We start from the raw sequence: 15,871 nt of genomic DNA, 5'->3' as shown, positions 1-15,871 counted from the left end.
TCAACACTGAGATTTATAAGTGAGCAGGCCAGACTCTACAACAAAACCCCGATCATCACATTTGACCAACCACTCTACTGGAAAGCATTTACCATCATATCCAATGATGAGCCAGGGAGCAACCTCAAATCAATCGTCCTACGCTTAGGAGGATTTCACTTAGAAATATTTACCATTGTATGGCACTGCCACTATATAACCCTACCAATTCAGTTGCGAGTTCACCAGCCTATGAACTGCCAACAGGAAGTGATCTCTGCTACTCGTAAGCGCGGGAAATTTGAATTTGAAAATTTCAAAACAAAAATCGCATGACAAATAAAAAATCGCAGATGGTAAATATAAGAATTGAACGGCTTTCAGTTGGCATTCATAGTCGATATGAATGCCAACTGGACAGAGGCAAATTCCATGAAGCGCTTCATGTTGAATTTGCCTCTGTCCAGTTGGAATTCATATCGACTATGAATGCCAACTGAAAGCCGTTCAATGCTTAAATGAGCTTTCTTGGAGCTGTTGGCCATCTTATGTGTGGATCGGGTCTACATCAGCTTTTAGAGACAGTGTATTCCCCCAATGCAGTTTCTCATATGATCACAGGGAAAGCCGTTGCAAGAGCACTTCGAGGTCACATGCTAGTTGACGTTGCTCTTCATGCTCTTCTTGTGTCTGAAGTGTTTGGAGTAAAGCTTCCAGTCGACGTAGCGGAGAACATGGAGACAGAAGAGAATCTTCAAGATGAAGATGCGCCAGCGTTTTCGAATCATGGATCTCACATGTTATCTCAAGCAGCAAACTTGTATGATCAGCTCGTAGCTGGAGACATTTCTATTGAAACACTGTGTAACAACTCGGTTTTAACTGAAGCATTTGACTTGCTTGCTGAGAACTCAAAGAGATATGAACAAATGCGCACAGCAAGGCTTTGGATTCAGTATTCTGAAATGATACAAATTCTCAGATCATTCATAAAGGCCGAGAGAACAGGTGATTGGGAAATGCATTTGAAATGTATACGGGATATGCTACCATACTTCGCCGCTGCAGGGCACAATCTTTACACGAAGTCTGGATATACTTACCTCACACAGATGCAGAACCTGGAAACTGAACATCCAGATGTTTACCAACAGTTTCTGTCTGGATATCATGTCTTTCGAAGGAGTGATCGTTTCTGGGCTGGTCTATCATGCGACCTTGTTATAGAGCAAGAACTTATGAGAAGTGTAAAGACATCAGGAGGACTAACCAGAGGTCGTGGAATGGGTGATGTCCAGAGGAGTCAGTGGCTATTGTCAATGCCTGCATGTGCAGACATGAATAACGCTCTGCAAGTTTTGACAGGCGTGGGATTTCAAACTAGCGACCAACATAAGGAGGCCACTGCTGCAAGGAAGGAACGAGACCATAAGGATATAACAAAAGTCCTGGGTTTCTTGAGCGACCGAAATCCCTTTTCAGGTTCTGTGTCTTTACGGAACATTGAAACAGGCGAGGTAGCGGATGATAGCGTAAACCAAGACCACGCAAAGGAGGTGGGTGAACGTATTATAGCATCCATGGAAGGGAAAAGGGTTCTTGAATTCTCATTCAAACGATCCAATCAAGTCCAAACCCAAGGGGATAAATCCTGTGTCAAGGTAGATGGGGAGAGTGTGCTAATTGACCCTCAACTCCTTTTCCAGCGCCTCACGATTGCCGCTACGGGACTCTTAGAAGACCTTCCTACGGTGTTTAAGTATGAGCTGTGTAGCTACCCTTCATCATTGTTTGAGGCATCAGATCTCCCTAGGGCAGCACAGAAAGCATCTCTAGCAGATTGCATTTGGAGTATGGGGGATTGTGGAATTGCAAAACTTCCAGACGACTTACTAACTGTACTAGACGGTGGTTCCCTGTTGCAAAGAATCCCATGGAATGTTGGTGATTCATTTGCGAACATTTGTCAAACGTACGTACAACACGTTACAATGAAGTACGCAGATTCTGTTGTTGTCTTCGATGGTTATACCAGTAAATTGTCAATGAAGGATGTTACCCATATCAGGCGCTCAAATGGTGCAACAGCACAGAAAGTAGACTTCACCGAGGAAATGCCCTGTCGAATGAAGAAAGAACATAGAAAATAAGCAGCACTTCATAGACCTGTTAGGTTCTAAACTGCAGCAAAGTGGTTGTACGACTGTGCACTCAGATGAAGATGCAGATCTTCTTATCACACAGACTGCTGTCAATTGTGCCGCAATTAAAGATGTTGTTGTAGTTAGAATCATGCAATTTACTTCAAATCCGATTGTAAAAGATCTCTTGGGAAAGAAATTAAGATATGGGACATCGGTAAGACAAAAGAGGTTCTTGGAAATCAATGCAGCCTGTTACCCGTGTTACATGCTTTGAGCGGATGTGATACAACATCTCGACTCTTTGGTATCGGCAAAGGGCCAGCGTTCAAGAAGCTACAATCATCTGACGTCCTCCAAGTCCATGCTCGTGTCTTCCTGGATAGTACATCTGATGTAGATGCAGTTGCATCGGCAGGAGAAGAGATTCTCACGGCCTGGTATGGCGGACAACCATTTGAGACCTTAGATCTCCTGCGTTTCAGAAGATTTGCAGCTAAAACGCACACAGGCGTCACATCTGTAAAAGTACACACCTTGCCTCCAACTTCAAATGCGGCCAGGTTCCACTGTATGCGGTCGTTTCTTCAGTGTCAGTGTTGGATTGGTAATGGGTGTAACTTTGTTCCACAAAACTGGGGATGGTTTGTCAAAGAGAACTACCTATTACCCAAGAAATGTACAATGCCTCCAGCTCCAGAACAGCTGCTTAAAGTGGTTAAATGTGGATGCAAATTGAATTGCGACACGAAAAGATGCACGTGCCGTAAAAACGGTTTGTCGTGTTCTGTGGGTTGCGGCGAGTGTGCAGGGTACAAGCTGTTCGAATTCATTACCAGTGACGCATGCAGATTTGAACGAGGACTTGTAAATGACTGGTTTGTACTTCATTACTGTAATATCCCAAAAACTTATAAATGAACATTACCATGCTTTTAAAAGACACTAAATATAACTGTATATGCAAATACAAATATATGGTTAACCTGCAATAGACTTGTATAAAAATACGTTTAGCCCCCATTTCCTTGCTACATGTGAGCCCCCAAAGGTCAATCATTATGCTTAAATGACAAAAGCATGCTTAATAACTGCCCTGAATTGGTTTCTTTATATATATGTAGTAGGTTTGAGATTATATATGATAAAAACAACATGCAAAACACAGGGAAGTCATTTTTATACTCACATTTCTTGAAATGATGAGATTATTTACAAGTGGAGATAATTCTAAGGCTGTGACGTCAATAGACATGCAAAATAATATGCAATGACACTCAATTTGATCAGCATTATCACTTCTAACTTTAATATACAATCAGTTGTTCTACCATAAGGGATTTTCTTTTTATAACCAAAAGTTTACCTCTATACTCTATTATCTTTACTTAACCTAAATCACGATTATCAAAAAATATGGTATAAATTTCAGAAATTTGCTTGAAAGATTTAACAAAGAGTTGTTACATTTCTCGTCCGTTGCTTAATTTTTAATTTTAAAGCAATACAAATTTGAAAGAGACAGAAAAAAATCAATGAAATCATTTCCACTTTGAATTTTTGATTTTTTTTATAAGGGGAGGTAATTATCGGGTCTTTATGACGTCATGATTTATCTAAATCAATATAGTGTGATATGTCCTGAAAGGTGCACTATCTGTGCTTATTCTAATGTATATATAGTTGTTCTATCTGAAAGACTTTATTTTTTATTTCGAAAATTATACACCTACCCCCCATATTTTCATTAAATGATTTGTATTCAAGTAAGGTATAAAAAAAGGTGAAAAAATAACTTTTCCCTTTCGGTGATGGCTTTAGACTTTTTAAATATTAAGCAAGACATGTTACAGATAATAGAAACTCAAAAATAAATTCTTTTGCAATTAGTTTGAGGTTAGCCATATTTTTACTATAAAATGACTGGACTATTACCCCAGATATGTTTTGTGTTATTATGTTTAGAGGAATTAAACAATGTAATTAATCTAAAAAGGATTTGGCGAAAAAAAGTGAATTACAAAGTAATAAGAAAATAGCGCCCGCCCAATCCCATATTTCCTGACCATAGACATGTTTTGTGTGTTATTGTGTTAAGAGGAATTAAACAATGTAATTTAAAAAATATTTGGCCAAAAAGAAGTGAATTAGTACGAAAATAGTGAAATGCTTCACTTTACCATGAGGGGGTTCACTTCACCATAATGTTGGCCATCACATAACATGTATGTGAGACAATGGTGCACATAAAGGTGTATTCAACAAATATCAAATAATTACCAGACTTATTAGAGAAGAGAGATCTGCAGAGGACAGATTATCGTAGGAACCACTGAAGATGGGCAGGGCCAGCAACAGGTAACTCAGGATACTGCCCAGGTAATCACTCAGGTTTATAGACACTACACACACAAATCAAATCATCAAGGTAGCCCACACAACATGAAATTATATGCCAAGCAGATGATGAATTTGTGTAAAATCTTATTTAATTTCTCAGACTGATTTATTATTTCACAGTTTAACCGTAACTTTAGATATGAATAACCGTGACTACATATATTAGTTACTACCTGAAGAACTTCCCAACGCATCAATAACTGTGATTTGATAGGCTAATTATGTTTTAAGTATATGGAAATGTCTTAAAATACTAATTCAAAGGAATCTCTTCATTGGGCTCTGAGTTGAACTCAGCAAAAATAAAGTTATACATTATAATATTATACATAATATTTTCCCCAAAATGTAATACATAAATGTACCTAAAAATAATACATAATCTCAAACCTGACATTTACTTACTATTTAGGAAATATTTTCTGATCACTAAATTCTTTTGGACAGAGAGAAGATTGTCAAGGTGATTATCTGTTTTGTTCATTTCTACAGCACCAGCTTTATAAAAGGCAGCAGACTCAGCATTCACTCTCATCTGCATGTGTTTGAATCTATACAAAACAAAATGTAAAGGTTATACCTATACATAACACAATGTAAAAGGTAAACCACAAACAACAAAATGTAAAGGGTAAACCTATACACAACAAAATGTAAAGGGTAAACTATACACAACAAAATGTAAAGGGTAAAACCTACACACAACAAAATGTACAGGGTAAAACCTACACACAACAAAATGTAAAGGGTAAACTTACACACAACAAAATGTAAAGGATAAACCTACACACAACAAAATGTAAAGGTTATACCTATACACAACACAATGTAAAGGGTAAACTATACACAACAAAATGTAAAGGGTAAAACCTACACACAACAAAATGTAAAGGGTAAACCTACACACAACAAAATGTAAAGGTTATACCTATACACAACACAATGTAAAGGGTAAACTATACACAACAAAATGTAAAGGGTAAAACCTACACACAACAAAATGTAAAGGGTAAACTTACACACAACAAAATGTAAAGGGTAAACCTACACACAACAAAATGTAAAGGGTAAACTATACACAACAAAATGTAAAGGGTAAAACCTACACACAACAAAATGTACAGGGTAAAACCTACAAACAACAAAATGTAAATGTGGTAAACTTACACACAACAAAATGTAAAGGGTAAACCTACACACAACAAAATGTAAAGGGTAAACCTACACACAACAAAATGTAAAGGGTAAACCTACATTTTGTATACACAACAAAATGTAAAGGGTAAACCTACACACAACAAAATGTAAAGGGTAAACTTACACACAACAAAATGTAAAGGGTAAACTTACACAGGTAAACTTATACAACAACAAAATGTAAAGGGTAAACTTACACACAATACTGTCTAATATATCAGGTGACACAGTGTTTAATATATCAGGTGACACATTGTCTCATACACCATGTGACACACTGTCTAATACACCATGTGACACACTGTCTAATACACCATGTGACACATTGTCTAATACATCACTGTCTTAAACATCAATCATGTGACAAACTCTCTTATATACTTACCTAAAATTACCCTCCATCTTTTCCCTCTTAAATACAAAGTTGACAACTGGTGACATTAACAACTTGTTGAATACAGTTCCGACCAGGAAGAAACCTACAACTCCCACTGGACCAAGATATCCTGTTCTAATGTAAACAATATCACACAGCTCTACAATATTGCCAAATATCAAGACATGTATTCACATTATTGATTAAATGTCATTTATCAATATTGGAAAACTGCATGGCTTCAAACTTATACTAAACATGATCTTAATCGTATTCAGTTTCAGATCAGAAATTACAATCACTATACAGGATAACAAAATAAAGATAGGTACATGATCGGAGTTTCTATTGTCTCAGGTTTTCAACTACATCTTATATGTATATTGTAATATTGTTTTACTAAAATTGACTTTTCTGAAATTTCCTCAAGTTAAAGTTAGATTTCCACTGATAGGTTATCTGAATCTTATATCTACAGCTTTTAATTTGCCTTGATAACCGAGTCTTCCAACCTTGATTCTGAGGAAAAATAGACTTTTTTGTAAACATAAAATTTGAAACGTTTTTAAAAGTGGAAGAGAAATCTGGAAATATTTGTCAAAATAACCATTGTTCATTTTGAATGCCCTGTACTGCCTGTTCTGACATTACACATGCTGTGTATGAAGCCAGTCTTGTTATGTATTCTAAGAATGATACACTGTACATGTACTCACTTTTTGATGCATTGATATATGTAATATCCTATTGTGAAAGGGGAGATAATCAAAGGTGTCAATATTTGGCTGAAGAAAAAACACAGTCGCTCCACATCCTGAGTTATACGCTGATCACTGGAAGAGAAAAAATGTTTAGGTACCCGTACAGGGACTTATCTAAGTAAAAACGTTTATCATTTATGGCTTGATTTAAAATGTGATTAGTCCAAATCTGGACATTTTCTTTGGATTGTACATCATGAATTGAACATAGGGCAGCAAAATGGTTGCCTTCATTTGATTTTGCATGTCCTCCACATTTTTACTTCAAAACCTGTCAAAATGTGTTTTTCTGAGTTATGTGATTATTTGAGGTTTTTTAAATTTTGCTAACAGATTCTAGGACCTTATTTGAGGTTTTTTAAATTTTGCTAACAGATTCTAGGACCTTTTTCATAAAAACTCATATGAAAAGTCATCTACAATCCTAAATTTATGTACAATGTATATCAGTCATTTCATATCTAATACACGCATTATTTACTATTTGGTTTTGGAGTACAACCTGATACAGAACAGGAGAAACTCTGAACACTTACGGATTATCAGTTGAACTGAGAACATTAATTTTATAGTACAAATAATCTTTGAAATATTTCTTGTGTAACTTCTTGGTCACCACACCTCGCCATAGGATGTACAAGATGGAAGTCACAAATGTAATGGTGCTCTTTATCTGAAACACAAACCACTAAAATCAGATTTACTGTATAATTCAGACTGTGAGAAAGGAATCTTAATTTTGTAATTCAGAATAAAGAATCTTAATTTTTTTAATTCTGTGTGTAGTATTATAAGGAATTTTATTTTTGTATTTCAGTAACTGAAATATAATTTTGTAATTCAGAATTATAAAGAATCTTAATTTTTTTAATTCTGTGTGTAGTATTTATTATAAGGAATTTTATTTTTGTAATTCAGTTACTGAAATATCTAATTTTGTAATTCAGGATACTTGTGTTATAAGGACTCACACAACTAAATCATGAGCAAGTAGGATTACAAAAGCCATTGAATTTATATAGAAATGTTATAACTATGACAGGCAATATAGTCAGGCATACACTTACAAATGACTCGGAGACTATCAGCATTAAAGCCAGTAGTGTTTCGTGTACAAATCCACTATAGTCCTTGTTACCGAACACCTTGTAGTACTTCGAAGGCACATATCCAATGTTAAACACAATCACTTGTTCTGAAGCAGAAAATAATCTCATATAATATAATGATATACTCATCTTATTCAACATGTTATTTTTTTAAAAGGACAATCCTTCATTTTTGTTGTGATGATAAATCCCAATTACAGTTCCTTTTCCATTTATTACCAGCTGGGTACTTGTAATGGGAACATGCAAAGCAAGTAAATACATCAGTCAAATGAAAGTCTAATCCCTTCTCTTCTTTTTCCTTCTTTCCTTCTTCATTCAAAACATTTAATAACTTGATATTAATAGTACAATATAGCAGGAGCAACCTGCAAAAGTCAAAATCCAAGATGGACACCTGTCAGCCATGTTGTTTGCAGATCGGTCCCAAAATGCAATATGCATAACTATGGACCACCATCGGGCTAAAAATGTCACACACAAAAATGAACGTACACACTTTTGCATAAACATGAGCCCCACATACAGGGCACAAACATGTGTGCCATGTAAACAAAACATGTGACATGCATGTAAAGGAAGGAAATGGCTACATTTAGTACCAAGACCTGACAAATACACAGTATACTTGAAAAATTATTTATTGTGGTTCAACAAGGTAATAATGTCTGATTTGTCAGCATGGTAGCAAGAGTAACGTCGCTCATAGCTCCATCATAAACCTGTCAAATTGATGAGTATCCCGCAAAAGAAATTAGAATTCCTCATTTGACTCGACTGACAAGGCCTCTTCTCCATTTTTCCATCTGGTTGCCGATATTTGTGCAGCTTATTTTATGACGTTCATTACCTTGTAGTGTCCTCATCCCTAGTGGGTTCTGTTTTCAGCGACCCATTTGCTAATCGGGGAGCCACATCCATTATTTTAATTTTTTTTTGTCAGTGAACTTGTCTGTGCATAGTCGTATTAATAGTCATTGCCAAAGACTAATTTTCATACCTCAGGGTGAAGTAACATTTTCAAAAATGTTCAAGAACATAACAAGAAGAAGACATATCTTTGGACTTTGAATGTAGTGTTAACGTAAAGTTTATAACTTTTTCTATTTCAGAAAAATACAAGATTCCCTTACGTACCCAGTACTTTTATTTTTAAGGCATAAAATCATTTCAACAACGGAATGCCCTGTTGATTCTAAAATTATCTAGTTAAATCCTTTTTTTCTATTTTTAAATCATTGCTTAACCATAATTGGTCTTTAACTTCAAAATGTACCATGGCTAATTTGTTCGTGTTTACATTTCCGACTGTAAAGACCCTTGGACTGTTACTGTAGAATAAACACTCTTGAAATGGTGGCCATGTTAGATTTCTGATCAACCCAAAAAATAACAACACTCGGTTAGAATCATATCGGGGTCATTACATGCAAGTATGAAAATTTAAAATGTGTTTTCAGACCGACCTGAAAAATAAAAACACTTAGTCAGGACCATCTCGGGATCATTTCAGGAAAGTAAAAGCTGAATCCCACTGGTGGAACTTCACTTGAGAAGAGAATTAAAATTGTATAGTTTAGGAAAACCATGATTGTGCAATCATGTTACAAAATGGCCATCACTGCTGCCAACTGTCAACATTTTTAGAAGACCAAAAAATAACAGCACTTTGTCGGCTTCCTGTCCTTAACATTCTCCAATTTTCGGATCAATATGGCACCAGCGGAACTGGAGAAGATTGAAAATGTGTTCAAAATGTCAACCATCTTGGATTTCAGACCAATCCGAAAATAAAACGTACCACTTGGTCAGGAACATCTCAGGATCATTTCAGGCAAGATTGATTGAGCTGAATCTCACTGGTGGAACTTCAGAAGTTTGAAATGTAAAAAGTTTACAAATGCTGCATAGTGCATGACATCTATAGATCATCCTAACCCTTTATAAGTATTTTAGAGGCTCATTTTGCACATATTTTTTTTAAACTCTGGTCAATGGTATATCATTAGCAAGATTCTATCTGCTTACCTAGAAGTCCGAGACACAGGAGGAACAGGAAGAGAAGAGTCTGTTTACTACACAAACTTGGAAACATCCATCCCAGCAGGCGCAAGAAACGTTTCAGAAACTTTAAATCAAATTTGAAGCTGAAATATACAAAACAAGAGGCATATAGGCCTTAACAGTCACCTGATTTCTGATTTATTTACACAGAATAAAGTATAGATTTTCTGCTTTTAAGCACTTTTTAAATAAAAATATTATTAAAAGTGTCAAAAACAATAAAACCACCAGATTTATTAAAACCTGAAAAGAACAAGAGGCTAATGGGGCCTGTATAGCTCACCTGGTTGGATTTGACCAAACGTCCTTGATTGGAGGTCAAGGTCATTCATTTGAACAAACTTTGTAGCCCTTCAACCAAGCATGCTACAGGCCTAATTTAATTATATTGTAATAGATGACACATAAATGGACTTCTGCACGAATCTCACTTGATGCACACCTGAGCTGAATTCACATCACTTTCGAAGGCAGATCGATCTCTAAATCAAAATTCAAATGTAATGTTTCAAACATAATATATATATATTATGGTTGAAAAATAAGAGATTTTCTGGGAAAAAACTGATAAAAAAAGCTAGTACATAATGTACACCAGTCCTTTTCATGCGCAGTACATGTATACGAATGAAATTGTCCATTGTGGTAATGAACCCTCATTTTGCAGAAAAACATTACATAATATTGATTATTAGTTAATGATCAAAATCATGTTGTAAAACTGGGTTTGAATATGTTTAATCATTTTGATTTTTTCCAAACAATTCAGCATCCAGACATAGCCAGAATAAAATGATTCAGCACAACTAGGGTTTTGTGCTGATATAAAAACAAGCCTTTTACAGTTATTTGTTGATATTGTGTTGCTTTAATGGTGGATACCATTTACAGACTATCATTATCAGCTTGGGAAGTATTACTTCGACTGTGAGTACCATGTTTATGAAGAGGTCTTCAGGGCCAATCAAAATTATTCTACTTTTGTTTCCTTAGATGTGTAGTTACATCCCTTACAACAGTAATTAGTTTATTGCAATGGCTATTAAGGTTGTTCAAAGTCAATTTTAAGTACATTCTTTAGAGATAATCAATATTCTTGTTTTTATTGTTTTAAAGAAAATGTTCACAACACTACCAGGACAATTTGAACAAGGCATGGCGGAACAATACTGTAATCCCCTCGTGACAAACCCTGACGATGAACGTGAATTATGAATTGAACAGGCTGACACAAGTGGAATGTGATCCGTTTTATTAACAACCAATTGATCCTCAACTGCATTTGTATTTGTATTTGAACTCCTGGTGTGAAAGAAAAGATGGGAACATATATGGTGACATCAATGAAATGATATTATGTAGCACTCAGACAATTCATCAAACAATTTATCAGGACTCCATGCTGTATATGTTATCATAGCTTACTAACCCAACTTTGTATACTGCACTCTGTTTTCATATCCTCTGTAGGAAAACTTGATGTAAGTAACTTTTCCATAAAGAGGAATAACTCTGTGAAAACCAAAGCAAAAGTTACAGTTCTTAGATGCTGTGTTTTGATATCCTCTGTAGCAATACTTGATGTAAGACAAATTTTTTGTAAGTAAATGTTTTTTTACAAAGAGGCATAACTCTGTGAAAACGGAAGCAAGAGTTACAGTTCTTGCACACTGCACTCCACCTCGATGTGGTCTTGATGTGTATATAGTTTGGTGAAATTGTCATATATGGTTTGAAAATTATGCTCCGGATAAGGTAAATATAATTTTTTTAAAAGGGAAATAACTCTGTGAAAATGGATGCAAGAGTTACAGTTCTTGCACACTGCACTCCACCTTGATGTGATCTTGATGTGTATGAAATTTGATGAAATTATCAAGCATGGTTTGAAAGTTATGCTCCAGATAAATATATTATGTATTTACTTACGTACAGGCAGATCTCTATATCCCCTCGGCGACTCATCGTAGGGGATAATAAACCATTACTTCTTACTTTATATCTACTACATGTATTTGAACAAAGTGCTAAAATTTTATCTCCATTTAGTAACAGAGATTACTGCTATATCGCAAATTCTGTACTCCCGCCAGACAGAAATTAGAAGAAAACAACATGTTTTTATACAATATCCACATTATTTTAAGACTTGATATTTTGCATATAATTATGCATTTATTGGATTTTTTCCTAATGTTATATAGAAATTAATCAAACTAATAAAACTTAAATTTTCATTGCAGCGATGAGCAGTGAAAATATAAGTTTTTTTGTTTTGACCGATCAGACCGAAACTTTGCATTCGCCTCATTGAAACTTGCCAATTTTTCCAATCGAAGCGAAGATACATAAATTGGTTATTTTTCTGTATTTCTGAAATATTCAGACCAGTTCTTGACAAAATACTTACTTGACGTTAGCTATTCATGCACAGATTCTCCGATAACAGCAGAAAATGCTAAAAATTGCGTTGATCAGTCCTTTCAAAATGGCGCCGTTAAGTTGATGTGGTGGGATGTCACGAAGAGACAACGTCATGAATTATGTTAGTGATTCTCACACTTATTGACACTATTAAAATTTTGATGTTTTAAGTTTAGTTTTTAAAATGCAATAAAAAGAAAATTGATTGGTTGCCCATTTATATAACATATATTTCACTTGTATGACAGAATATTTCGACATTTTTCGGGAAATATATGTTACATTAAACAGGAAACCATTCAATATCCCCTATATATATATAAAGTTCAACTTTATCATTAGTGAATCAAAAGAAAGCGTAAAATGAACTGTGGAAGGAAATAAAAATAGAAATGGGAGTGAGAGGTTGTGACTTTACATCTCATGGGTGATTGCAAAAAACAGTAGTAAGTTTTATTATCAACTGTCTGTAGTCATGTTTCCTACCACGCCGTCCTGTCATAGGCCTGATAGCATATCAGTATCATGGAGTATGGTTAGCTTTAAGCACAACTAATACAAGCTGTTTAAATAACAAAACAAAGATCCAGAGTATGAAGAGTACAACAGCAACAACTTAAGAAATTCAATGTCCCATCTAGAATTTTCTTTAGTTGCCAACAACTGGTAAAATACATGTATCAGCTTTTGTTATCAAACTGTCAAAGGTGTGTTTACATTTGAATATAGATAAGTCATCAAGATCCGGCTATGACCTCGTCCGATCGAAGTAAGATTTGCATGGTGTTAGATAATGGTATCATATATATATCACAGAAAATAAAAATAATCATAAAACCATAATAAACGAATTCCACAGCATGGAAAACGTTCCCAGACATACTCTGGGCCCTTATTCCTCCCTGGTCATCCATTAGATTGTAAGATACGGGGGTTGATCAATGAACTGATGAAAGGTCACAAGGGATAATTCGGGACTGTCGTCAGGTGCACTTTTTCGGCCAGATCGTATCTTTTAATTAAAAATGTATATGCCAGCGCATGTGGCCTAGCATCATCTAAAATTACTGGCTTACCTTGAGCGTGTTATTTGTTTGTCCACCATGTTGTCATCGTACACGTGTGTGATGAACGTACAAAAATATAGGTGATACTAAATACGGCCCGGTAGAGCCGGTAGTGTCCGCCACAGCGCGGTACCGCCCGGGAAACTTACATTTTTGTATATTGAACGCCCGGATTTTTAATTATGCCCATTCATATATCATACGAAAATACATTCACTATTTGAATACTGTAGACAAAAAATGTTGTTAAAACGTACGAAATCGACAGAGTTACGGTATGGCTCATGGAAATTATGATTAGCGATATTGCATACGCTTGAGAGATCACAGGGGCTAGGTTTCGGAATTTTGAGTAACATATGACATCAGTTAATAACGACAACACTGTTAATTAAGTAGCCATATACATTCTGAAACCTTATTAAATCGGAGGTATTTATGCATAAAAATGTGAATACTTAATTAATAGCGTCATGTGTTACCTAAAAGCTCGAAACCTAGTACATTGTAGCTTGCCCCTGTGGGAGAGTTTGTCACTTTCCTTGTGTAGTTTGCTTCTCTAAAGCTATTTTTGTCGTTTATGCAAAAAGGATACCAATAAAAAGACAACTTATCAATTAATGAAAATCATATTAAGTTATTGCGATTTGAAATATTCACCCACTAATTAAGCGCGTATGCTATATATAAACAAAAGATACTACCTAAGATTAGGGTACTGGCGCATTCATTAAGTGTTGAAACTGGAAGATACCCAGACATCCCAAGACCCCAAAGACTGTGTTTATTATGTACCAATAGAAGGGTAGTCAAGTTGAGGATGACACTCATTTTATATCATTGTGTCCCGCTTATTCCGAATCGAGAGAATGATTAAGGTCTTGAATAACCAAGATGCTTAGTATTTATAGTCTGTGGTGTAACAGACGACGGTATCTTGTTGTCTGTAATTGTACACATGTATCTATCAGTTTCTCTTGTGTATTTCTTTTTAAACACGAAGAAACTTAATAACTGATACATGTATAGAATATGCATAAAAAAATACCTTTGTAAATGAACACTCGAATACGAGATGTTATTGAAGGTCTCTTATAATATTACAATTTCCTTCATAAAAGGAAAGTCCTAGTTAATTTGGGGTTAGTTTATAGAATGTTGAACTGGGAGAATCCGGAACGACTTTGTTCATCTTTAGAAAATGAGCTGCCCTCAAAATAAAGTTAGTGTTTTGTACACAATAATAGGACTGGGTCACTGCAAACTTCCCGAAAAAAAATCGCGATTTCTGTGAAACGAAAGTCGCTATGTTCGCATTTTCGCTACTTTTTGATTTGTGAAATGTTGCATTTTCAAATTTTCATTCCGGAAGAATAAGATCAGAATTGGAAATTGCATGGTATCAATCTGGGGACACTAACGTGAGAACCTGTTATTTACACTGACGAAACTCTACAAACGTCGTCCAGGCATGTGATCAACTTAATTATTAAAATATTGTTTTGTCTGCCAATATAATATAAAAAGAAGAAAGTTTTAGGAAATGTTTACTGTATATAACTTCATGAATTATGCCATGGCTGCGCATGTGTCGCAACCATACACTATAGTTTTTGTTTCCTTTTAATAGAGTATTGGGTTAAATCATCACATATGTATAGACATTCACTTGATGCATTTTGTGCTAAAAAATAATCGAAAAAGATCAATAATGACAGAGTTGCGGCTTTTCCAAGTTAGGGATATCGCACTCCTGCGCTCGAGAAGTGTCATGCCTTTGTTATATTCCCAACTGTATTGTAGCCGTCCTGGTAAAGCTTGCTTCACAAAAGCAGAGACGTATATATGTGATATATATACGTCTCTGACAAAATATTTAAGCATTACCTGCTCTGCAAGGTGGACAGGACGGTGTAACAAAGTTACGGCTACCGTCTCTGTTCGGTAACCAGATACCGATTATAAATAGCTCGACTTAAAAATTATTGAAAACTGGTTGAGTAATTCAACCAATTTTTAATAAATTTTAACTACGCGTTCTCTACACTACATGTTCTGCTAGGGGAACGGAGCTTACATCCTCACAGGAAAGACCAGGTGGTAGTCAAATAAGTAAGTGCCTTGTAATTCAACCAAGTTTCAATATAATTTCACAATTCCCTACAAATCTACACTCTATATTATACAAAACTTACCTCTTCACGATATTACTGGAGGTGAGCTTCCATAATGTTGGGCATGCGGTGTTATTATCCCGTTACATAAAAGAGGCGCACATAACTATATACTTGTATAGGCATTATAAATACTCTAATTATAGACTAATAGAATGGTCAGACAGGTATTTCCGTCC

General features: G+C 35.3%; 1 protein-coding gene across 2 annotated transcripts in view; it reads right to left on the bottom strand.

Moving 5' to 3' along the window:
* LOC117324164 (ATP-binding cassette sub-family D member 4-like) overlaps positions 1-13,570 on the bottom strand; it is a 29,095-nt gene extending 15,525 nt beyond the window's left edge. For both annotated transcript variants that reach the window (XM_033879841.1, XM_033879842.1), the window contains exons 1-8: positions 13,528-13,570; positions 9,992-10,110; positions 7,922-8,049; positions 7,391-7,527; positions 6,810-6,926; positions 6,103-6,228; positions 4,926-5,071; positions 4,401-4,522 (exon numbers count right to left, since the gene is read on the bottom strand). In XM_033879841.1, the coding sequence (XP_033735732.1) occupies positions 4,401-4,522; positions 4,926-5,071; positions 6,103-6,228; positions 6,810-6,926; positions 7,391-7,527; positions 7,922-8,049; positions 9,992-10,110; positions 13,528-13,556 (924 nt within the window). In that variant the 5' untranslated portion in view covers positions 13,557-13,570. The remainder of the gene's footprint in view (positions 1-4,400; positions 4,523-4,925; positions 5,072-6,102; positions 6,229-6,809; positions 6,927-7,390; positions 7,528-7,921; positions 8,050-9,991; positions 10,111-13,527) is intronic.
* Between the last annotated feature and the right edge of the window lie 2,301 nt (positions 13,571-15,871).

Source organism: Pecten maximus, chromosome 3 (genome assembly GCF_902652985.1).
Source record: "Pecten maximus chromosome 3, xPecMax1.1, whole genome shotgun sequence".
In the NCBI taxonomy this organism is placed as follows: Eukaryota; Metazoa; Mollusca; class Bivalvia; order Pectinida; family Pectinidae; genus Pecten; species Pecten maximus.
The sequence above is the reverse complement of the archived record's forward strand: the minus strand, read 5'-3'. Positions and strand labels throughout refer to the sequence as shown.